At 35.9% G+C, this 27,232-nt stretch overlaps 1 protein-coding gene across 7 annotated transcripts in view; it reads right to left on the bottom strand.

Annotated features, from left to right (window-relative positions):
* Positions 1-27,232, bottom strand: part of plekhg5b (pleckstrin homology domain containing, family G (with RhoGef domain) member 5b) — a gene marked incomplete at both ends in the record, with an annotated part of 83,001 nt that overhangs the window by 23,737 nt on the left and 32,032 nt on the right. For 4 of the 7 annotated variants that reach the window (XM_081387352.1, XM_081387353.1, XM_081387350.1 and 1 more), the window contains 6 exons: positions 2,480-2,646; positions 3,717-3,853; positions 4,129-4,220; positions 4,520-4,589; positions 5,756-5,855; positions 6,566-6,707. In XM_081387352.1, the coding sequence (XP_081243478.1) occupies positions 2,480-2,646; positions 3,717-3,853; positions 4,129-4,220; positions 4,520-4,589; positions 5,756-5,855; positions 6,566-6,707 (708 nt within the window). Of the gene's footprint in view, positions 1-2,479; positions 2,647-3,716; positions 3,854-4,128; positions 4,221-4,519; positions 4,590-5,755; positions 5,856-6,565; positions 6,708-20,102; positions 20,212-22,372; positions 22,468-24,189; positions 24,452-27,232 lie in introns of those variants that run through there. The other 3 variants (XM_081387355.1, XM_081387354.1, XM_081387356.1) reach the window with 3 other exon arrangements.

Genomic DNA, 27,232 nt, shown 5'->3' with positions numbered 1-27,232 from the left:
GAATAAATGATATTTTAAAATACACTAAAACAGAAAACAGTTATTTTAAATTGTTAGAATATTTCACAATATTGCTGTTTTTACTGTATTTTTTATCAGATAAATGCAGCCTTGGTAAGCATAAGAGACTTTCAAAAACATGAAAAAAATATTTTTGGATGGTAAATATAAACAAATATGAATTAACTTTCTAGCTTTGTTTTGGCAAAAGGCACTTTACTACAATCCTGTAAAAAAACCAGAAAAAAACCAAATCAGGATGCCACAAGTGTAAAAAAAAAAAAAAAAGTAGTAGTAGTTTCTCAACAAATGACAAAAATCAAATGCTAATCAAGGTTCTGAAAAAAGAATATATTTTGGGGAAAGTTTGAGATGCGCTATTTGCATAGAACTAAAATTACGTCACAAAGTGATAAGGAATGACCCGCTGGAAACCAAAGAGGGCGGAGGAACCCAAAAAAGTGTCAGTTGATACCATGATGTAAACTCTGGCAGGCTGGTTATCTTACAAATGTGTGAATGCAAACCACAACACTTGAATGACACCAGAGGCGATAACTGTGAAAGTAGAAACAGAAACAACAGCCCTTCTTTTTATTAAAACTGGTGAAAAATCTTAAGCTCAACCAAGCCACATGATTTGACGTATCTTACCTGTCTGTCTGTAACACAAACAGGGTTTGTTTAAATTTCTAAACTCAAGTATGAGCAATAGCCGTATTGATGCATGCCTTTATGTCAATGTGTGCTGAGATAATATAACATTAAAGTGAATTTAAACTTTGATTGATTTAAATGTCAGCTAAGGTATGAGGTTTTCTTCTCCGTTCAAAGACCAACCATAATCTTCCGTTTCGGTTGCAAACTAACCTTTTATTGTAAACTAAACACTGTAGATCAAACACTGGGTCTAATTAGTGAGATTCTCTGTGGTTTTCCTAAAGGTCCGTCTTTCCAAGAAACTGGAAAAACAAACTTGAATCTAATGTGTAATACCTATGCAATATTCTTCCAACACGTGCAGGCTTGTTTTATGCTGTTACGTAACCTCCATCCATCCATACACAGCAAAGCAAAGCCTGATGGGATGACAGCCTAGACCTGAATGCTCTGTTCTAAGATTTTATTGCTAAGCCTGATGATTCAATGTCAAATCACAATAAAAACCTATGAGGGACATCGACAGGCCTTTACCCACAATCCTACGGTCTGCACTCATCTCCGACGCCTATAAATCCATGTTTGAACACGCACACAGGAGTGAGTTCAGGCTTGTCTTTCCATGAATCCATCTTTACTGAGCATCACAGCGCAACCGGGAAATCCGATGTTGAAAGAGTAACCAGTCATTTCTACAGAGAAGAGCTAAAAAGCACACAATTGCCAACATCAGAAGCCCAAGAGTGACCCGAGTGTGGCAGAGGATACAAACAGTAAACTTCCTGCATGAGGTAATAATGTGTTATGTTTAAAAGGAAGGTCAGGTGAGACTGAGGTGTTTAGATATCATGAAAGGGGTCGACGGGGACAGCAAATACACTTATTGGACATGCAAAGAGATAAGCCAATCATAACAGCGATCATTTACATATACAGTAGAAGTGTCAAGGTTTACTTTAGAGGGGACAGAAAATGATCTTGTAAAAATTAAATTAAATTAAATGTAAAATAAAAAAATTAAATTAAATAAAATCCCCTACAAATGGTCTTGTAAAACTAAATTATGACTAAAAACATTATAAGGACTTGGTGCAAAAAAATGTATGCTGCAATAATGTAAAAAATAAATAAAAATAAATAAATAATAATAATAATAATAATAATAATAATAATAAAATATATATATATATTCTGTATATATATTTTTTAATTAAATAAATCATTATTATTAATCATTTTCTTTTGATTTTGAGGTGAAATCAGAGTTATTTTAGTATCATTGAAATACTATTACAGTTATAATAAATAAATATAAATATAAATATAAATATAAATAATATATATATATATATATATATATATATATATATATATATATATATATATATATATATATATATATGGCCGGATGATGGTCTTGCAAATCTAAGTTACGACTAACAACCCTGACTTACACTATAAGGACTTTAATTCTGGACTAAAATTCTGCAAAAAAAATAAAACAAAAACAAAAATTCTGCAAAAAAACAAAACAAAAACAAAAACAAGCAATTTAGGCCATGTTTCTAAACCAAATTTATGACACAAAAAAAAATAAAACAAACAAAACAAAACGAAACAAATAACTATATTCTCATATGGGACAGACAAAAGGTTGTGTACGACTATTACGACAACAACGATAACAACCTTGACTTGCACTAAGGACTTGGGGTAAAAAATAAAATGCTGCAAAATGTGGCCCCTTTAGCATCTATAAGCACATTAGGCCATGTTTCTAAAACAGATAAAAAAAATAAAAAAAAACGTCACTACTGACCAGTATGTCCACGCTCTCTCGCCGCGGTAGGGACCCGTGCTCTGCCCTCTCACTGCCCGGTGTGAGGATATAGACGCTGCCCCCTACTGTCGGCTTCATGTTGGGTAGACTGAGAGAGCGCAGGTCCTTCACGCTCTGCTCCACCTTCAGTTCATCGCCGGGTCGAGCTGCACAAAAACACAATATAAAATTATGTCATTTAATATATAATATAATATGCCTGTAACCATGGTAAAACATGCAGTGGGGCACACGACTTTGAGAGATTTTTTGCTTTAATAAAACACGATTTTAAATTAATTGATTATTATTATTGTTATTATTATTATGTTGCTGTTGCTATTTAAAAACTAAATAATTAGTTGAATTATTCAATTAAATAAAAAATAAACAATGTAAAACATTAAAATTACAAAAAATTGCACAACAAAATAACTAACCAAAAAACCTTTAAAAAACAAACTTAACTAAATTTCGATGACTAACACTGTAAGGACTGGGGGGGGGGGGTAAAAGTATAAAATATGGCCCTTTTGGCATTCATATGCATATTATGTATGTAACTAGAACAGATTTACAACACAAAATAAACTAAATGATTAAATTCAAAATAATACTTACAATACTGTGTGGATTATTGTTAGTAAGAAATAGTTTAATTCCAACTCAGTCCAACTAAATATGCACAAATCCTTTGTTAGAATGATTCAAAGTAACAGAAGGTCTTCAAAAAGAGTAGATCTTCAGCATGACTCCACTCCTCAGACTAACTGTTAGTGTCCCAATCTTTTTAAAACGAACACTTCACTTTACACTCACGTCACGGGCTCAGTATTACGCAAGAGCGGTAGGTGGGATGCCTGTGTTAGCGTGTGTTAGTGTTATCAGATTAAAGACGTGGGTGATGGAGTTTATAAAGTTGTATAGTCATGAAAAGAGTCACCAATTCTTTAGAAGTAAAACAGCTCTAATGAAGTTTAATTAGTCACACCTCATTTTGCAGGCAACTGTCTGGTTCTGTGGACACGTTTGTTGTGTCATGTAATACTGAGATATGTTTTGAAGTGTACTGTGGTGAACATGCAGGAAGAATGGGTTACCGCAGCTGAAGTGAGGAAATGGTGACAGCAAGACTGAAGCGATGAAAACTTGTTATGTGCTGGTGAGAAAGTGGTCACTGCAGAGGAAGTGCCACGCTTCAAAACACACACCATAAAACATACAGGCTGACTCTTACCTTTTACTTTAAGGTAATGTCCTCCAAAACGATATGCCTCAAATTGGAGTGAGAGTGGAGTGTTCGACTGGTCCAGGAATAGATGGACTCGGGATAATTCGATGCCCTTGCGCTCAAAAATTGGTCCGAGCACCTCTCTAAAGAGTAATAAAATGAACGCATAAGTTTCAAAAACAGAGTTATCAACTTTTAAAATCAGCCAATCACAGATTTAGACCTTTGAATTGTAGTTTTGAATGGTAGAATTGTAGTTTGACCTCAAATATTGATTATGCAATGGACACATTAAAAGACACACACAAAAACAAACTTTACTAACTAATTTTGTTCCTCAACCGGTAGAGAATGGCGGTGGCCACACCAAGGTTGTGGGTTCAAATCCCAGGGTACACAGATCTGTTCCCTGACTCACCGTAACGTCTTCTTTTTGACAGCGGGGACGATCTCCGTGTCTATGTCTATGTTGAGGTCAAACTTGAGGCTGAAGCACTCCTTCCTGGGGTCCTATAGGGGGCGACAGACCGACACTGGTCAAAGGTGGGCGGCACACACAGACCACTTCCAGTCATTTACACCAAACTCTAAATGTGATCGTCACAAGATATCGATCAAGTGGACCACATACTGGAGCTGCTGATGATCTCAGGCGTGTAATTTCCTGTGCACTACGTCAGATAGGAAAGTCCACATTCAAGTCTGTGCTTGTACAGTAAAACTAATGGAATATGTAGAAAGGGGGCTATACTGTTTGTGCTTGTTTTCAGATTATCATTGAGCAATGGAAAAAAGAGGACAGCGCTTACATCAGTGTGGCGTCGCCGGGGCTTCTTTCCTTCTCTTCCTTTCAGCTTCATACCTCCAGTCTTGCGTTCTCTGTCAAGAGGCAGAAAAACACCACAGGCACATGAGGACAGAGGGTCATGCCATCTGTGTGTGACATTATCACTTTTATTTTTTTAGGGCTGAATGATTTGGGGGGAAAAAAAATTTAACTGCGATTTTTTCTGATTAAAATTGCAATTGTAGTAAAAATAAAATAAAAAAAAACGCTCCAGGTTTGCTGTGCTTGTTTGTAGAACTGCACAATTTGGCCAAAAAATTTGATTATATACATGTATGAGTATGACTATAAAATAATAATAATAATAATAATATAAAATAAAAATATTAAATTAAATAAATGTGGCCCAGTTTGACCCAAGATTTTGTGATTATATCAATATGACTATAATAATATTATTAATAATAATAGATTTAATATTTATTGTTATTATCATCATCATTAAATAATTAAACAAATAAATATGAATAATACATATATCATACATATAATAAATATCTTATTTCACTGCAATTTTAAAAAAGTATTTCTGAAAAATAATATAAATATACAGAAATATTATACATTTGTAAGTAATACAAGAATAATAATAATAAAAGTACAATACTAATTGTAATTTTATATGGTAAATATTGTAAATAGTGCTTTTATTTTGGCGGAAAACTGCAGGGAGCCCTTAAAGCATCTCTTGTGTTGAAAACATTCGGTTTATTAGAACTTCTCAAATTTGGGAAGATGGTTAGCATCTGTTACATTCCCAAATGCATGTTATGATGAGCGACCCAAACTAAGAGCACTTACAGAGATGGAGTTTGTGTGAAGTTTACTGTGAACCGAGCCGTTCAGACACATCGGATCATGAGCTGCTCGCGTGTAAAAGAACTCAGTTCTGCGATTCACTCCGAAACTTTATTTAATTAAATCCCAGCCTTTACAATTAGACAATCGCATTAGGCCATATAAAGATTTCGGTTTCATTTTGATTTATCATGTAGCCCTAGTATTCTATCTCCATTGATCTGTTTCAGATTAACCGTGTGTATTTCACCTTTGTTCAGGTTTCATGCCCTTCAGCTTGATTTGAATGGTGCACAAAAAAACCTTTGCATTTCGCATCACTATATTGTGCAACTTTTGGTGTGTAAGATTCCATATGGTTATTTGAATGCTGTGTGACGGTTGTGGATTACCGACTAACCCTCGCTCAGTGCTTCCTTCCTCGTCTTCCTCTAGGTCTGAATGGGGGCTCGTGCGAGGTGGACAGGAACGCGTCGACACATTCCGCGCCAGGATAGAACCTGACGACACAGATCTGATCTCACAATCTTCACTCTTTAGACAGGGCTATTATCGTTAACTGAAACTAAAACTATTAAAACATTTCTGTTGATTGAAATAAAGCTGAAATAAAATGAAATATAAATATTAGTTGAAAAACTTAAAATAAACGAACTAAAATTATTAAAATGGAAATAATTAAAAACAAAAAACTAAATAATCACTGAAATAAAATCACAAAAGCACAGAACAAAATGTCTAAAAGTTAAACTAAAATTAACATGAAAACTAAAAAAATCTAAAAATAAAAGCCAATTCAAAATAAATTAATAATAAATGAATAAAACTAAAAATTGTATTTCCCTACATAATGGTGCAGATATAATAAAAAAATAATCTAATAGAAAGTTGTTTAAGATAAAGATAAAATAAAAATATAAAGGATTTAAGTAAAAGTATTTAAGTTACTTTCTTTTAATAAAAAAATAATACTTTAAAATATTTTTATTAAAAAAAAATTCCAAAAAGAAATAAATATTTAAAAAATTTCTGTTAACTTATTTTATTCAAAATCAGCATCTGTCGATCTGTGACTGAATGGTTGAATTTTAATGGTAGTTATTGGTTGTACAAATTAACCTGGCACTCAGTCCAGGTGTTTTTTATACGAAGCATAAACCTGTTTGTCAGAGAGAAACATGAGTGTGTTTGTGCCTGTTGGACCACTTACCTTGTGGCTGTATGTCAAAGCGGGGATGCCTGTCAAAGTGCATGCTGTCAGACTCATCCAGGTGACAGCGAGAATCACATGACTCACACAGGTGCAGAGGACTTTTACCGTTCAGTTCCTGACAGTCTGGGTGATGACACACCTACATGAACACAGAGAAATCATCCATCAGACCATGTGAGCACAACCTTTGAGTCACTCGGGGTCAGGTTCATTTCACTTCACCACACCACAAAAACACTGCATATTATTGCTTCTGTAAGCTGAAGTCACTGTCTAGGTGTTGAAGTCACTGTCTAGGTGTTAAACTTTCTCTTCTGATAGTTCACATCATCACGTATAGTCTCAAACACAACCGCACACACACAGACACGGCTAAAGAGCCTTGTTTACACTCCAAACATATCCAAAAACAGAGGTAAATCATTTACTGTCGAAATACCAAGGTACAGTGGGTGTCTCACAATGTAATACCATGAATATATACTGTACATGGCAACAGAATTCATTACTATAGAATTTACATATATTTAGGTTCAAGAGTAGCATGGTACATGGGTCAAGAATATGGTACATGTGGAAAAACCATTGTAATAGCACAGTACTTTTTGTTTGTGATATAATTTTGTGTTTTTTTTTTTTTTTAGACAAGTACTATGGTAGTATAATGTGATTTTTACTGTTTTTGACTCTTATGCTCACTAAGGCTGTATTTTTAGGATCAAAAATACAGTAAAAACTGTAATATTGTGAAATATTATTAGAATTATTTAAAATAACCTTTTTAATATACTGCAAAATATAATTTATTCCTATGATGGCAAAGCTAAATTTTCAGCTTCATTCCCTCAGACGTCAGTGTCACATGATCCTTCAGATTTGCTGCTCAAGAAACAATTCTTACGTTGAAAATATAAAGCATACTTGCTTAAAGTATTAATTTCTTCCAAAGAAGACCCTCAAACATTTGAACGATTGCCCATATATAGCGATAATATCAGATGAAAATAGTACGGTTGTTTATGGGACGTCCCAGGTATGATAAGTCACATGGACTTTTTGGATAGTATAACGCTGTAGAGATTTAATCAATTTATGCATAGCAAGAAAGATGTGCATAAACAAAATGGACCATTTGTGATAAAGCCAACGGTGGCCTTGTTTTTGACAACGCATAGCAGAAACAGAGTCATGTGAATCATCTAATTTGAGATAAAGTTGCACAGACAACTCTGAAGAGATAAAGTCCTTGAGAAAAGATCCATTCTTCCATAGCAGATCTCAAAAACTGATTCAATCAAGAACCACAACAAGTTTCAGGTTCATATACACTGTTATTTACGCAGCTTGCTGTTTTATATAAAAGCATTGACTGTCACACCTACTCAAGCTTAATCCAAATCCCTTCGAAATGACTCATTTTGAAAAATAGCGATCAGTCGACTGTCCCCTCCTCTTACCTTAAACATTATGGGATGTGTGCAGGCCGCCCCAGCCGTGGGCATCCGTGGACGGCAGTCCATGGTGGAAAAGAACACCACTTCAGTACCGTCACACACCCCTAAACCGCATGGATGAGTCCCAAATCATCCCCTTCCCCCCAAAGAACCAGAAAGATGTCCAATTAATCCACTCCCTTGGTGTCTTGTGAGGTTAAGCGCTCATGGGGGCAGGGCAGTTTTAGGCTAGTCCTGGTCTTCCCAACAACCAGATCAGTCTTCAGATGTCCAAAGCCCCTCTAATCTGAGGAGCTAATCATCTGCTGTGCGCTCTCACAAACCCTTCTGATGGGGCGGTGGAGATTAGATTTGGCTCATCTCTTTCTCAGACTGGACGTCACCTTAAAAAGGGTTCTACCTCGAGGAAGAAAGGCAGCCTCAGCTCCATAAAGTTTTTAAATAGAGCTTGCTTTTAAATGGGCCTTGTTGTCTGTAATAGGCATGACATGGTCAACCACAATAAGGACAATTAGGTTAGGTGTACTTTCATGTTTTTCAGATTCAAAGGCTTGTTGGGACTTTGTGCAAAGCTGCAGCAGCTTTAAAGGCATGAATGGTCAAATATGGATTCAATGTGACCACACAAATCACTATAGCGCAGAACAAACAGAGATAGTTCACCCAAAAATGAAACTTCTGTCATCATTTACTCACCCTTTAAGTTGTTCCAAACATACACATTTCTTTCTTCTGCTGAACACAAAAGACATTTTGAAGATTGTCGGCAACCAAAAAGTTAATGGGCCCCCAGATTAACTTCCATAGTATTTTTTTCTCTCCATACTATGAAAATCAATGGGGCCCATCAACCGTTTGGTTACCAATATTCTTCAAATGATCTTCTTTTGTGTTCAGCAGAAGTAAGAAACTCATTCAGCATTCTCAACTTGAGGGTGAGAAAATGATCACTGAATTTTTGGGTGAACTATCCCTTTAAACATTGGTGCATTTTTAAGCCCAAAGTATACTTCAGTTTTTATGCATATGCGAGGGTTCGCGTATAGTGTGTGTGATGCACTTTGTACACGCAGTTCGCACATGCGCACTGAATTTGGTTTGAACTAATCAGTTGTTCCACAAGGAGGCTAAACTGGCCCAGGCCATTGTATCACATTAGAAAACGAAACTTAAGAGACGGAAACACCAGACTGCGACGACAACAACAAGACGTGTATGAGGGGGTTATGAGATTGGCGCAACGTTAGTTTAAAAATACAACAACATTTTTGTCGGTCATCATAACTTCTGGAGAGAAATAGCGCAGACACTGGACAAAGATGAAACTTTCTAGAGCGCATGTGTCGACCGCTGGCGTTCACATACGCTACCAAATGGAGTAAACTTTGAAAGGCTATAAGTATAATTTAGCCAGAGCTTTATAGATATTCATAAATGTGGAAGATAAATGGGCACATATTGGGGGAAAAAGCTACATTTTGGTCTCCACTGGCATTGCATTCTCTATGAAAAAGGTTTTCAAATTTAGGTCCAGGGCTTGCCTGAGGTCTGCAAAAAATAAATCCCAAATAAAAAAAAAATTCTGTACTTGTACACCACGAAAACTAAACACAATAAAATTAGAACGATATAGCAGAATAAACATATAATATGCAAATTAGTGCAGTCAAATCGATTAATCACGATTAATCACATCTAACGTAAAAGTTTGTTTACATAATATATGTGTGTATATTTATTATTAAATGATATATCATATATACATGTCTGTGTCTGTCTGTGTATATGTACATATATGTGTATAGTTCAGACACACACATGTATATGATATATATATAAATGTAATAATATATATATACACATTATGTAAACAAACTGTAATGTTCGATGCGATTAATCAAGATTAATCGATTTGACAGCACTAATACAAATGCATGTAGAAAGTGATCAACAGTGATCTAACACGCACACAATAACTAAAGCACATTAGATTTTTTTATAGTGGGGATTATGACTGATTATGAGAGAAAAGACGACAGGTCATTCCTCTTTACAGTAAAACTTCCTGCACAGCGGTCAACAGAACAGCCTGTGTACTCATGTAATGTGTGTTTGCCATGAGCCGCTGTTATGACAACTGGCAGCTTTTTCTGTGCTGTTAGGAGTTTGGAGAGCCGAGCTGAATCACCGGTGGGGACTAATGTTCTCTGACGAGTTACGGCACATTTGTCTGAAGGAAAACAGGACTCATCGCCGTTTATGGATTGGCTGACAGTGTGAACCTGACCCTGGGGCAGTGGCATGAGAAGCGCGATCACGTATTCACACCCGTTTAGTGATGAGGAGAGAGGTGATAAAGAAGTTCTGGAGAAGGCTGAGGTGAAAGTTGAGAATAGCTTTGCGCCAAGAAAACTCTCACTACCTTCTTAGGCATCTTCCTTCTAAAACAGCATACTACTGATTTGACATGGGCGGCTTCTCTCGAAATGGTCACTCAGTCACATAACACAATTAACAGTCCTTAGAAAGTGCACTTAAAACTCTCGACTTGAGTTGATTTCAAACAGTGTTATTGCTAACTAGAACAACAACAAAAAAATTATATATATATATATATATATATATATATATATATATATATATATATAAAAAATCTGTAATTTTTGGAAATTTAAATAAAGCTGAATGAAAATAGGATGATAAACTTAAACTTTAAAAACTTAAGTGAAAATTAGACATCTTGTTTTGCCAACTAATTAAAATGAATAAGTTAATTAGTACTAAAATAAACTGAAGTACTAAAATTACTAAGCCAAAAATTCAACAAAAATAGAAATATAAAAAAAAACTAATAAAAATGACAAAAACACATAAAATTGCTAAAATGTAAACTAAAATGAATAATTTATATAAAAATAAAAGCCAATTCAAAATATTAATAAATATCATAATAATAGCCTATATAATTAATAGTCAAAATAATTTATTTTTTATTAGAACATTGCTAAGCTAAGAATATGACCCTGTAAAACGCACAATGATGTTCTGTAAAACATTGGATACTTCTCATTCCACCATTGGACTTTTTTTTTTTTCAATTGGTTGAGGTGAATTCTGGGAATTTAGCTAAAATGTGGTTATCTTAGTAGGCAGAATTATGTTGCTGATTGTTTGAAACAACCTCACATATGGAGCACACCTATAATACTTACACCCTTTTGTCTAAATTAATAAAAAATAAAATAATCACTCAAGAAGCCATTTTAAATGTTATAAACAAATTTAGGCATCACAAACAATATAATGTACATTATGAAAATTGGATATTAATTTTGCAATTTGCTTTACAAACACGCACAATTGAGTCTTTCTGAAACAGCTTAATCGAGAGACTTAAAGCATGTTATGTGCTGACCAAACAGTTGGGCAATTAAGGGACCCTCAGCCAGGGATCAAAGCCAAGGACAGCTGAGTGTGTGTGTCTGATTTTGAAGTTGTGCTGGATTACCCATGGGCCTCAGGAAGGGGCAATGTGTTTGGAGTGTGGAGGTGAATGTAAGTGAACAGCAGAAAGAAACAGACAGCTGTGAACACACACAAGTGTCCAGAGGGGCTTATCGAATTTAGGGACATGTGGCACCATTCTTAGCTATTACACGTGCACACACACAACAAAAACAAAAATGTACTTAGTTGAAGGTACACTATGTAACTTTTTTTGTTTGAAACAAACAAAATTGAAATAATTTTAGTCAATACATCATCAATCCTTCTTCCAAAACGTGTTTTATCTTACCCTGAATCACTATGGTATCGTTTACATTTTAGACCTGTCGGGATGAATAGACCTTCGTGGGGAATTGCGTACAAGCGTCACTCGCCCGTGCGTGTCTCGTCATCTACATAAATAGAGTAAAGTTGCTCCGCTCCTTTGACGTGTGCCATATGTTAGTTGTCTCAACGAGTGAGAAATGTTGACATGGAGCAGCTAAATCTCCAACCTCTGGAGAATCACCCATTTAAAACAAACATCGAACAGAGAAGAGTCGGCTGGAAAAAGAGAACACGATAGAGCTTGTAATAAAACCAGAATCAACATTAGCCTGGCTTTTTGGAGATGGCGAAAACTGAGGGCTTTGGAATGTTGTAAAAGTGACGCGGAGAGGTCGTTTTTAGGGCTACGGGTTTTCAGACTGCAGGTAAATGTGGCCAAAATCTGTTTGGTTTTTTTGCTCACATGTGACTCAGATCTGTTTTTCTCATGACCGTGTGAACGGCACAAACCACATGGAATCTGACCTTTTCCATTCTGTTTTGTGCCACTTCCATATGTGCTCCTAAATCCGACACAGGTCAGATGTTTCGCAATGCGACCTCAGTCTGAACAGAGTCAGACATATCGGAATTCATTCGACTTGTACGTCACTCTATAGATTAGGGGTGTCCATGGTTAACCGGTTAACCGATTAACCGTTAAAAATTGCGTAACCGAGTGAAACATTTTGCTCGGTTAATTTAGTTGTAATACATTTTTGCACCACCAGAGACCGCTAGACCAGTTTTCTAATATGAAGCAAAAGAAAGAAAGAAAGCGCGCGTCCGAGAGTGAAGGCTGTGCGCGAGCCAGAAACAAACATAGTATCCGCGCTACTGATCGCAGCACAATAATATCTGTCTGCAGAGCCACAGCTTTACCCCAGCAGTTACCCGCGCATGCGTTTACCGTTACATTAACCCATACATTTTGTATTATGCATTTCCTAAACATGTACTTGCTAATCAAACACTTTATATGAACAAACTACTAATCAATAAAACACAATCGGTCTTCCGACCTTTTACTATTGTGTTGATATGCGCGAGGGAGAGAGAGCAATACAGCGCTCGTGTTGTTTGAGGGCGGTGAGAGTGCGCGCGCGCGCGCGGCCTGGGCTCTCTCACTGCTTGTTCTTATGCGCCCTGTCCGCTGATCTTAATAATTAGTTGTTACGACGACTTATTTGTTCCCTCGTTTTAATAAATCGTGGACACGTTGAACTAATTCCCTCCCTCATTTTGATTAAACGAATTACAACGTGGCCAAAAAACAGACTTTGATATTATTAATTAGTGAATGCTAAAGACCTATTTTTTGTGAATTGGTGAATATTCAGGTGAATTATTTCGTGGCCACGAATTAATAATTATTAAACTGTTTTTCTCACTAGTGAAAATAGCTCTTCAGTGAAGGCCGACTATTCTCGTACATCTTTTTATTCCTTTTTTTTTTCGTGTGTGTGTGAATTGGTGAATATTCAGGTGAATTGTTTCGTGGCCACGAATTAATATTACCTCAGCACGTTTTACAAGACCCTTCTCGATCGCAGCGGTAACGAGCACTTTGATCACTTAAAAAACAAAATATTTCAGCGCTAGATCGCCTAAAAAAAACGAACGAAATGAATGCTCTGCTAGTTAACTGGAGATGTGTTTTTTTATTTGTATTGGTAACGTTATTCATCCCGCGAGATGTTTCAAAAGTGGTGGGGACAATATCGACCTTAGAAAATAGTGGTGCTGGGGACATTCCCACCCGCAAATTACGCCTATCTCGGGGTTGCGGCGCGCACACTGTGGTTAACCGAGTATTAACCGCTAAGGGCCTCGGTTAACGGTTAATGAAAAACTTGAAAACGTGCAGCCCTACTATAGATCAACATTCAATGCAATTCTGCCCTCATGAGTCACTTCAAAGATTTGACATACACGAATTTTTCAATACCGTCGCAAAATGTGTCAGTGGAAGTACAGCGATGTGTCAGAACTCAGAAGTATTACAGTGACATATACAAGCAAAGCATGAGGGCTCGTATCATAAATGTTTAAAAACTATGCTCTTCTTTTTCATATCCTTGTCTTTGCTTTTTATATTGCCTGTGCATAAATTATAAATAAAAGCGTAATACTTCCATATGACAGCATGCTGCGTGACGTCTTTTTATCATTCTTTTGCACATGCAGGTAAGTCCAGGACCATGATCTGTTCGCACTGGAATCTGATATTGATCACATTTAAAACAACAATGTGAACATCTATACAAAAAAAAAAATCGGATTTGAGCAATAAATCGGAATTGAGCACAAAGGCTCGAAGTGTGAATGTAGCCTATAATTCAACAGGTAAGTAAGGTATTTTACATTTCGCCATATGTAGCTGCAGGAATCCACTGCTGCTTCAATGTATATGTAATGAGTGATTATAATCAAGGTATTAATCAATATTTTTCCTTCTAAATATCAAATGAGTTGAATGACATTCTGGAGATTTTACTTATAGAAGTTACCAGTGTGATAACTGAAATGTTCTTTTCATGTATTCTCTAATGTCTGTAACTCTGTATTTGATATCTGAATGCAGTAACAGCCCTTGCTCATTTAGCCCGGCTTCCAGAAATGAAATAAAATTAATGAAATTTTGTTAAGAAATGTCTTCAACGTGTCAATACATACATCTGTTTTTCTAGGGTACTCTGACAACTATGGTCACAGGGGTCAATGAAGTCTATAGTTTAAGGGACCATCTCTTTGTTAAAGCCTTATTTTCTAGTTAGACTAAAGTGTAGAGACAGAATGTATTATCTTGATGTTTTGAGAGGACTCTCCTGTTTATAGTTGTTGTTCTGGACATCTGCGACCTGGAAGGTCATGACGTGCCTAACTTCAGGGTCCGAGTGTCAGCTGCATAATGGATGGAGATATGCTTCAGTCCATCTGTATATGTGTGGAAATTTACAATGTTGATCTATTCTTAGCCAATGAGAATCATTCAACCTGAAGCAAGGACGTAGCTTAGGATTTGATGAAGGGTATAACTGCTGTGATCTTTGTAACTGTAAGCGGGGCGGCCTACAAACTCCATGTGAGTCTTGAAGCTGACTTCTGCTGATGAAACTGCAAACTGTCTTCAGTAAATCTTTTCTTTAATTTATCATAATTCTGACTCTGGATCTTCTTTCAAACATCTGGTCCTTGGGTCCTAAACTCTTACCCCCTAACATAGCTCTCTAACAGAGACAAAGCACAACCAAAACAATGTTCTCCCACAAAATGCATGCAGCTTTTTTTTTTTTTAATCGCTAGTTGCATTTTGTTCCTTTAACAAAAAGCTTGAAATAGCATGACTAAAACAACCAAAAATCAAATTGCTTGTAACCGGAATTGTGTTTCGTTCCTCGTTATGACAGATAAAACGATAGCAGCCACCATCCCCATTTATCAGAGCTCATTCATCTGAGGATTATGACGTTATGTGGGCTTTAATAATTTCATGCCCTCATTTCTCCATCAATAATCTTTCAAGCAATTAAGCCTTGATTTGCAAAAGCTTTTCATTAATGAAAAATCTGTTTTTTTTTTATATATATTTCATCAGCATCAATCTGCAAAGTTGACCTGGAGTGAAGGGGACCCATGGTGAACAGGTTTTCTGGTCTATATGTGGCTATATGTGCTGTGCAGACAGTGTGAAGAGTTTCAGGTCAAAGGTCAAGTGCAGTGTCCTTTAGTGCAGGATTAAACCGTCTGCCACAAAACTGAGCACCTGTTCCCTTTAACTGCACAGCTCGCTCGGTCTTATATAATGTACATTTTCATCCCTCTTTCACACACAGATAATCGTGTCAGCATTTAATCTCTCCTTTCATGGAAAGCTGCACGAGAAATTTGCCCTCGCCATTTGGAAGGGCGAATGAAATTATGCGCAAGCAACAATGAACCGTGGAAAACGCTACTAACTACTTTTATTATACATCATTTTTTTATATTTTGTCTAGTATCAACATAGCATGATGAAAAAAATGCTAAATCCCAGTTTTGTCACAATTATACTGCACCAACATGTTTTAAATGTCAGTTGTTGTTGTTTTTTTATTTAATTTTTTATCTGCAGGTCCACAACGTTTTTTTGCCAAATAAATACTGCTTTTATTATTAGATTATATAAAGATACTGCCCACTTAAAGTACCTTAAAACTTAACAAGCACAGTTTCCTCTCATGTCTTGACGTATTTCCTGTTGAAGCAGGATGTTTAGGTAGGACATTTCAATTCAAAGGGCTTGTTTATTTAATTAATAGGCTAATACTTTTTTTTTTTAAATAGTCCTTAGTTATATCATAGCACACAAAAAGATGACTTGCTACAGCCAAATAGATTGAAGAGGGAGGGACATTCTCATAGCATTAAATTGTACAATTTGTGCAGTGCAACACAAGTCAGCATTATATTGTACAATTTGTGCAGTGCAACACAAGTCATCAATATATTAGTTCTGTTGTCGTAAAAGTTAAAGACAGTACATTTTAAATGCATATACAGTATTTGTTAAAAGTGAACTCCTAATTTTCTAAAGAAATAGCTTGTTCAACTAGGAACTCTAAACTGGGTAACAGGATATTCTGAAACTCAAACAGAGGGACATTACAAAATTGAGCAACATCTAATAAAACTTGAAGGGGAAAATTTTTACAGAAGCACACCTGTGCTAGGCATATTGCATAGGCATGCAAACGCTTCACACTATATATATACATATATACATACACACTACCTGAAATCAGCTGCTAATGCATAAGCGTAATTAATGGGAGTTAGTGAAAGTCACACCAAAAACAACCCACTCTTCAACACGCTTCTCCCTTTTCTCACCCTGACTATATGAAATGTGAAACTGGATTCATGGCTGACCATCATCGAGCTATGGTGCTCACGTACTGTAGGAGGCATGAGTTTGAGCTTGTGACAAAATGCCAAACGAGACCTGAAACTTACTGACAACAGCTTCAGTTTCTAACTAAATCACTGAATCATCATTGCAGTGCAATAGATTATGAAACATCTCACATGTATTGCCATAATTTCAACTTCAGACACCACACCTAAGGACACATTTACTGACCTTCCAATGCATTTTGCATTTAAAAACGGCAAAAGTGGGTTGAATCTGAACCAGGTTGATATAATCAGTGCTTTTGAAGAAGATAACAGGTTACTGGCATTAAATAAAAATATTCAGTTTGTTTGTGGCAGGGTTACTATAGTTAACTAAAACGATATCATTAATTACGCATACAGCGAGCACATTTAGCACAGCATACAGCATTGTTTGGGATGTTCGATAAGTTCCATCGTGAAATATATGAAATAAAAGCCGTCCAATCAGGTTTGTGACCATATCCCTATGCCTTTAGGTTCACTGTTAAAATCCCAGCGTGAACGCTAGGAGGACCAGGACTAATTTTGATTAATTTTTTACCGAACTACAAGTGTGAACACACCCTCAGTCATGTTTTTCACTTTTAATGAAAACAATAACTAACAGAACGATTCTTAAACACACACAGTCTGATGATTAAAAACAGGCTTAAAATCAGCCCAACCCTGACAGCATCATGGTGTGATTAGTGTGAGAAACCGGTCTGAATCGCTAAACAGCCTTAAATGTCTTGATTCACACTCACGCATCTGTGAATTTCCCGTCTTGACGCTTATGACGTCTATAAACATTGACACGCTGTCGCTTAAACACAACAGACCAAAACATACATTCAGACTCATTAAACGCTGATTCATATCCCTCTCGAGTTCAACCCAAATACAGTTATCTGTCAAGCTATGCTTACTAAGACAAACAGTCATCCAGAAAAGAGTTAACTACACTAATCTAACCATTTAGAGTGAGTAAGAGTTCTTCTACAGCTGTTCGAAGTCTCAGCTGTTTTTTTCCATTTATATAATTTCTATGAGGATGTCATCAAAAAACTGAGAGCTGGGTGTGTACTTGCGAACTTGAAGCATAGCCAAATGTTTCCATAAAAACAAACATGAAAACTTGTGTCACAAGGACATTTTTATGATTTAAAAAATAAAATAAAACTAACAAACAGACAAATAAATAAAAATCATATGAACCATGGGAATAATAAATATCCATATAAAATATAATCATGGATAATGGCAGAGGCATCATGTCACTGCATCTAACCTGTCTTTTATGTTATACTGCAAGTTCTTTAGTTTGCAAACTACACCCAGGCACATGGTGTGGTTTAGTAATTACGTGAATGAGCAATTACGCAACTGAAGCAACAGCCAAACATCTTTTGACTTCTTTGCTTCTGTGCCCATAGAAAAAACAACTAATGAAGGAAGTGAAATCAGAGCTGTTGCAGTTTGCGTTGGTTTTCAGTACCAGACTCCCCTGGACCGAGAACTACCATACTTGCCACAGCCGTTGACTCCAAAACAAGCGTCTGGCTCATAAAGTACACATTAAAAGAAGATATTAAAAAATAAAAAGGCATTTACGCAAGCCAAGGCAGTGTTATATTAGCTTGGTTCACCACGCTTTGTTTTCCCTTGAGTTCTCTTAAACTAGGGCTAAAAACAGAAGCCACATTATTGCAATTCTTTTGAACAAACTGTGAGTCCACATGGTTTTTAGCTTGTTTTGTTTTTTATCGTAAAGGAATAATTTCATCCACTCCAAACCTTCTTACATAATCTCTTATACCTCCAAACCAAAATACAAATGGCTACAGACGAACTTTTCCAGAATTTCAATGCAAGTGAATGTTTGGAAAAGTATACTAACTGTATGCTCTTGCCATTTCTGCAATATATATGCTGTGCGCAGCGTACACATTGTCTGTATGCATGGACAATCCTACCATAAATGGTAACAGTGCATATTATACAGTACAAAAATGTAGGGTCAGTAATATTTGCTGTTCTTTTTAACTTTCTATTCATCAAAGAATCCTGAAAAAATAACAAATGTTTCTTGAGCAGCAAATCAGCATATTCGAATGACTTATGAAGGATCATTTGTTCAAACTTTCAAAAATTTAAAATGTCACTGTAAAACCCGCGTTAACTCAACTCAAACTGATTGCTTCAAACCATTTAAGTTTAAAAACAAATACAAATGAGTATTTTGAACTTATAGATATTGAGTAATATTCACTCAATTTAGTGTTGGGTTAGTCAATCATTTTGAGTATACTGTATGTAACTTGAATATTTTAAGTTCATTCTAGTCATTTAGAGCTAAAATAACAAATAGGTTTAAGTTCTGCAGTTTTGCAGTTGCAGTTTATATCACAATTTGTATTGTTAGATTAACTTTTTTTTATAAGTTACATGTACTCATTTTGTTTAGTGACTTTCAGTGTTGGTTTTACAGTGTACTTTTCCCTAAGTTGATAGCTGGACACTACCCTGCTGAATTAAATATGCAAAGTGATGAGTAAAGTTTGAAGCATGTATCATAAGATCATTTGTTTAAGATACAGCACATACTGGGCAGCGAGTAGCAATATTCCAAACACAGGCACAGAATTATGTCTCTAAAAGAGATAAAAATGGTCTAAATCAAGGAAATATGAGAAGTCACCCAAGTATGCTGACAGGGGCTAGTGACTGATGGGTCACAGCTTTGGGTCAGTGGACATCCGGAACAATTAAGAGGAAAGAACGCATTACCACACCAGTGGCCCAGATGCATGTCGGAATACAGTGACCGTGGTCTAAATTTACCCTATTTAGGAGGTGCTACATTTAGCAAGCAGAAAACTGTCCTAGTATAGACTACTTTTATAATTGTATGGCCTTTTTGAAGTTATACTAGCCCAGTTCAAAATAAGCACTCATTTTACGAACAAAAACCATCTAGGATATTCATCAAAATGTATTATTTCCTCAAAAGAGAGTCACACAGGTTTGGAAAGACCAAGGAGAATCAACTACTACAGAATTGTAATTTCAGGTGAACTACTCAGTAACACTATACAATAAGGTTTAATTTGTTAAAGTGCCTCTATTTTGCCATTTCAAAGGCTCCTAATTTTGTTTTGGAGGTGTCCTACAATAGGTTTACATGCATCCAAGACTAATAAACACTTTCATTTTCTTAGAATTTACATTGCAGCATCACCTCTTTTCTCAGTGTCTGAAAAAGGATTCGGTCTCTCTAAACTCAGATGACCCAGTCTCTTGTGATTGGTCTACCGCTTACAGCTTGTATCAAAGGAAACGCACCTTACCATATCTGAATTTCAGCTCCGGATCTTCCTCAGCACTTGTTACACAGTGACGATGAACAGTAATGATGGTGACAGTTTTACTGTATCAATTCCAGTGCGAGTCCTCATCCTTTGGAAGTGCAGAAAAGAGGATTTGCTTTTGCAGCTCAGAAAACATGGTCTTCTCGACAAGTTGACAACACAAACCAAACTCTTCCAGTCTCAGCTACAACTACAGCATTTAAGTAGTAGACGATGGTCGTGGGCAGCCAATGAAATCCATCGGCTGGAATTCTGCAAATTTGTTACAAACCTACTTAGGTTCGTGCAGGAAGTAAGACTAATTACTGACTCATTTCAGGCCGTTCAGAATCGGTTCTTTCTTTGGGAGACAATAACTTAATTTACTGTATCATGCACGCTGATCTTTGAAGACCTTTTACATTTACAAATATCTATATTACACACTACATGAAAGGAAATAATGATCTAAAAAGCATAACAGTGGCACTTCAATAAAGCTACTTAATGCCACCAAAGTTAATGTTAGTTAATAAAAATGCTCATGTTAGTGCATTAACTAATGAAATGATTTTAAAAATGATTAAGTAATGGTTGAGATTAACTTTAACTAAGATTAATAAATGCTGTAGAATTATCGTTCATTGTTAGTTCATGTCAACTAATATTAACAAATGAAACCTTATTTTAAAGTGTCACTGCATATTCTTACAAATCAACCCGGTGGATCTAATCCAAAACAACTCCATACTAACAAATCAAGTTCCACTATGGAGGCTGCCAGCGGCTGATCCCTCATTTTAGGAGATTTATCTTGAGCATTCATGCTAAATAAAATCTTCCACGATTAACCTGTAGCTTTAACAGCCGGGTAGATGAAACCAAAAGAGCGTAGCCACTACTAGCCAGACTTCTGTTTGTTTTGTCATGGTTTGAGTCAAACACGGACCACAAAAGACCAGCCATAAACAGTCTGGCTGACCAGCCCATTCACAGAAGCTGATGACAAATGTCTGTGGAGTGGTGTGGGATTTCCATGCTTACAAACAGAGAACATGAAAGGCCTATTTGGTCACCATGGAAGGGCTAAAACTTCCTTGAGTGACTAATACTGAGAAAGCCTTTTTAAACTAAACCTGTGGTTCACGTACAAGCCTCTGCACAATCACTTCCCTCGAAGAGCAAAGTTCACTCCAGGCCAGTAGAGTTTGCCAACTCTGCGACAAGCTCACAAGATCTCGTGTCCATTAAATAAAGGCTATTAGCACAAAAGAGACTTATTTTGGTTCTCTCCTCTCCAAATTGCTTTCCACCAGAAGTTTTCCACACATTACAGTGGCCTAAATCGAGCTAAAAGTTCTGCAAGGTAGATCTTCATTATTTCAGTTTTAAATAAAAAATGTTGGTTGCCATTCTAAACCGCAAGAGCTCAAGACAAATGTGCAGCACTCTTAAAAAAAATAAAGGTTGCAAAAGGAGGTTTTGGTTCCATTTTTGGTTCCCCAAAGAAGCTTCAGTGATCATTTCTTATAAGAACCATTTTTCTTCTTAGTGTGAAGAACATTTTAACAATCTAAAGTACCTTTTCCCACTATAAAGAACTTTCAATGGAAGAGTTCCATGGATGGAAAACGTTCTTCATGGAAGCCATTAAAGAACCTATATTTTTAAGAGTGCAAGTATGACCGGAAGGGCAATCCATGCTAAAGGAGCAGTGGAAACCAGCTAACTTCACTTTTTCGCAAGAAACATTCCACTCAGTGTGTGTTTCAACATGTAGCATCAGCAAAACCAAATGTGCATGTACACACCCACACCCACACCTGGAATAGAGCCACCATTATCACAAAAGTAAGCAAAAAAATGATTTACAATGCAATTTTTTTTTTTTGCAATTTCAGAATTGATGTCGAGATAAGACAAAAATTTACCATGAAGGACTTTAGCTAACAGTATTTCTCACTTTGGTTTATTATAAAAATAAAATGAAAACGTACACTCCAATTTCACAAATCGCTGCAAGAGTGAAATCTCGTAAATATTGCCCTGCTTAAACCCAATTAGCGACAATAACTTGTTCATCATGTTCACAAGACTTGCTTAAACATGCTTTGAAATTAAAGCTAAAAGTTAAATAATCCATATTAATAATAACCTAAATGACTTAAAATAGACAGTTTAGAAAGAAAAAGCTCAAGGAAGCATTATTAATGTCTAACCATCTGCTGTCTAACCAGAGACATATGAAACGAAGACAGAAGAAAACTCACCAGCAGCTGCGCGCAATCTACTCAAACTCTGTCAAGTGCGCTGAGAGCCGTTCTCAAGCTCAACTCCGTGACGCAACACTGCTATCCATAGCTTTAGGGGAGGAATAGGAGGAGAAAGACACATACAGGAAAGAGGGAGGGGGAGAGGCAGAGAAAGAGAAAGAGAGAGAGAGAGAGAGAGTCTAGAAGGAAGTGAAAAGAGAGGGAACGCTACATACAAAGTTGATTTCTCTCTTAGCGAGAAAAGCACTATATCCCACAAAACAAGTCCAGATCATATTTCAGGCGAAAAAATAAAACTAATATAGAAACAAAAAATACAAAGCAAGAAAAGTTTGTTAAAAAGTTAGATCAAGTGTCAAACTTTCATATGTGAATATATGAAAATATACAAATCAATGTATATAAATTACAAATCTCTTGTATGTATGTGTGTGTATGTATATATATATGTTGTATGTATATGTATGATGTATGTGTGTATATGTATGTATGTATATGTGTGTGTATGTATGTATGTATGTATGTATGTATGTATGTATGTATGTATGTATGTGTATATGTATATATATATATGTGTATATATATATGTGTATATATATATATATATATATATGTATATGTATATATATATATATATATGTGTATATATGTATATATATATATATATATATATATATATATATATATATATATATATATATATATGTGTATATATGTATATATATATATATATATATATATATATATATATATATATATATATATATATATATATCAAAACACCCAGATGTTTTACCTGATTTTTTTTTTTTTTGGCATTCTCAATTTAGTAATATAGTAGTTTTGTCATTATTAAATACTCTAATACAATTATTTATGCAAATCACAAGTTATAAACCGTTCAACAAACACTAACATTATGAATTAATACTTCACAATTTAAGTACTATATATTTTTTGCATTATGGAAATTAGAAGAAATTGTATTTGAATTATGGTAATGACAATTGAAGGGAAAATGAGTTAAATACAATGGGCTTCATTCACAAATATCTTCCTAAGAATTTTCTTAACTTTGTACTTAATAAACTTCCCAAGAAAAGTCTACGTCGGATTCATGACATGTTCTTAAACAACAGAGTTGTTCGCACCTGTGTTCTTAGGATTGATGAATCCCACGTCTTCGTGATTAAAAAGCCTGTGTCAGTTGTTCCTAATTAGCATAAGAAAACGCCCCGCAAATTCCCATATAAGGACATAGAAATTCTACTGCAACAGGTAAATGCCAAACAAAGCATAATATTTGATTTAATCAGCTTAATTGCTTATGTAAATTGCAGTGTTAGTGTTTCTTTGCATACAATTATTATTTTTTTTTTTCAACAAATGATCAGATATACATTACAGTAAAATACTATCATTGTATTTACCACATATCATTGTATACCACCATTGTTCCATGGTACAGATTCAGGGAAAAAAAAATATATAGTATAATTTTCTAAGCATGCAAAACCAGAGCGTGGGATTAGGAAAACATATCCTGAACATATCCGTCCTATATCCCAGTCCAGACCGGCACGCTCACCCCACTTACTTTAACATGTTTAAACTCTTCCCACTCCTCATCTTCATCCAAACAATCCACACAATTTTCTGCCGAAATCTGTGCGCTCATACACCACCGATATCAACATACGCATCACACATGCATGTCATAACCAAGAAAAATGAATGGCCAAACATTAATAAAGGAAAATCTTTACAAATAATTAGAAGGAATGTCTCTCTGGCATCCTATATGAAGCACTCACCAGCAGTCTGTCAGAGTCGCACGCGTGTTTGCATGTGTGCATGTTGCTCCACACTTCTGTACGCCAAACCTCTGTCTTCTATTCTCACTCCAGAGCAAACTGAACCTTCCCCTGCAGTCTGGCAGGATTTGCTGGACCGGGGTGCTTTCAATATAATAACTCCGTAAGCTGGTGTGTGTGGTGTGTTATACAAGGTGAACGTCTCTATCCCTGGAGAATATCCGTGTGGCATTTCCTGCAACGCTGAAGCTGTTTAGACCCCCGGGCTGTGTTTGTGGGACTTTTTAACTGCCAGAGTCTCTATACAAGAATGTGTGGGGAGGAAGACATCAGATTAAATCTTGTTGACAGTATAGTACGTAGAGCGGGACCCAGTGTGTGTTCACTACTACGTCTCCATCCCCGCACACACAATGCACATAAAACTGTGGGTCAAGAATTTAGTCTTTTATTTTTGTTCTCATTACATTTTTTTCTCTCTATTCTCGTGTGTGTATGAACGTATCTAGTATCTAGAGCTCATGGAAACCATACCAAACTTGATGAATAAAGCTAACTCTGATCGTCAGGTGAAGCTTATCTGTCAATATCAGTTCACATGAACTGCTTTAATTGATTCTTTGAGGAGAGATGATCAATATTTGGGTAAAGTGCTAAAAAAGGAAAGTATGAAGCCTGAAAATTTGTGTATACTGATATTTTAAACATTACACATATACATATACTCATTAAAAACATTACGCAGTATTAAGAGCATCTCGGAAATAATTTATTCTGATTGCTCAATCATTCTGTTCAGTAGATTGATAATTGAAAAATAATACAAATTAAAGCTATACAGTAGTCAACGTTTAACGTGGATCAAAAAAGTTCATTCAAGTTGTCCTAAGACGAGAACGGGTATTGTTCAAAATTCATGTATAACTTTGATGAAAGGTTTTGATCCACTTCAAATGTTGACTCCTGTAGAAATACACAATGATAAAAATGGCTAAAACAACTAAACTATTTAAAAAAAAATCATTTTCAGTAACTTAAAGCTGAAAAACGTGTTGCCTTTACTACTATCTGAAATAAATGAGTTGAAGTAGGCCTACTAAAATTATTAAAAATATAATTATAATACATAAAATATTTTTGAAAACTAGAGTTGGGTATCGTTTTTTTTTTTTTATACCGATGCCAAATCGATACTTTTAAAACGGTACCGGTGCCTAAATGGTGCCTGAAAAAAAATACTTAAAAAAGTACTTAAAAAAAAAATGTAAAAAAAGAGAGAGAGAGAGATTTAAAACGATGGTGAATGACATTAAAGAATGGCTTTTTTATTGACAAAAAAAAAAAAAAAAAAACTTTAAATTTAATATATTACAATTTTAAAGTAAATATATAAATATAAGTAGTCTAAATACAAAACACAAAAAAATTACATACATTCACAATAAAACCTAAGCCAATCAGAGTCAGTCTGAGGCATTCTGTGGTCATGTTTGTGATGTGTTATTTGCTATATAGCTGTGCTCTCATTCTTCTCATGTGATATAATTCCAGTCAAGCATTCTATGTCCATTTTGTGAATTATAATGTGACTACTATTTTGAAGTGTTGTGTGATGATGTAATGTGTGTGAGAACGGAAATGAAAGAGTAAACAAGATGGATGAAGTTTGCAACTCATGTCTCGTATGCTTTATTGCTTCTTACTAACTCCTGACAGACACCGGAAATTTCTTTACTTTATTTGGTAAGTAGCTGTGTATCAAGTGGGACAAATGTACAGCCAGTTATCACAAAATAAACCCCTTTAGGGCTTACACAAGACCCCTGATCAGCCTGTATCCAGTAAATATAATGTTTAACAGATCATAAGTTAATGTTTAGTTAAAGATTTTCAGAACAGTTAGAAACAGAAACTTTAGCCACAACAGCCAGATATTTGCATGGGGGGTGGGGGGGGTGGGGTACAGATCAACTGGTTTAAATAATGTTTTCTGTTTAAATACGTCAAGCCTTTAACATTGCTACATCTGACCAAACAGATCTCGCTCCAAACTGATGTCATTGGTGGAGCCAAAAGCCAACATTGTTGTGTTGAGCTGGTTGGGATGCTCAAACAAACAATGTTTCGAAACCACCGGGGAGCTGATCATGTCACATAAATCCTGTCAGTCAAACATATAAGGAGCAAATCCTAATGAACCCCAAAACAGATGACTGCACAACACTAGTTTACAGAGATTTACCACAGTACTACAGAAAACACCACACCCTCCACAAAACGCTCTGAAAGGAGGTTTGTTTTAGTTCTGCTTTATTGCATCAGCAGCATTGTATTAGCAGGATTAGGAACTTAGGGCGTAAAATACGCTTGGTGTACTAGTCCACCTGAGTCATATCGAGCCCACCTCTACCAAACACACTCTCTCCTGGTCGACTAGAAACGGATCTGATGTTCAAGAGCTCCCTAAACAAAACTCAATGTTCCTCTGGCATTCAAAGTAAACCACGCTGAGCTCCACTTAAATCCTCTACAATTTGCTTCCTACATAAGAGACAGTGTGTGTGTGTGTGTGTGTGTGTGTGTCTGTTTGGGGAATAGTGTCCCATCCCTCCAGAACCCCCTGCTGTCTACCGCAATTAAAAGAGTCTATATTTAAAGAGGCAGACAGCAGCAATACGATTACCTGAGGGGATCAGGTGCTCCGGGCAAAGCAATCGGGAAGATCCGGCATAAGTGCTTCCACACATCTGATGCCCATCTGACGCAATATAGACCTTTCTGTCATGACGCAAAGACACAAGGACACAGGGCAGTCCTGCCTATGTGTTGTGACTGTTCGATCACTACGATAGTCCGAATATCTTATCTAAAGGTACAACAATGTCAAGCTTGACAAACCAAATTTCTTGATAGCTCAAAAATGTTCAAAAGTTTGGGGCTGCTAAGATTTTTAAATATTTTTTGAAAGAAGGTACTTTAAAAGAATTTTATTTTTGAAAGAATGCCCACCAAGACTACATTTATTTGATCAAAAATATTGTGA

The sequence above is a fragment of the Scardinius erythrophthalmus genome (genome assembly GCF_964197995.2).
Source record: "Scardinius erythrophthalmus genome assembly, chromosome: 15".
Taxonomy (NCBI): domain Eukaryota; kingdom Metazoa; phylum Chordata; class Actinopteri; order Cypriniformes; family Leuciscidae; genus Scardinius; species Scardinius erythrophthalmus.
The sequence above is the reverse complement of the archived record's forward strand: the minus strand, read 5'-3'. Positions and strand labels throughout refer to the sequence as shown.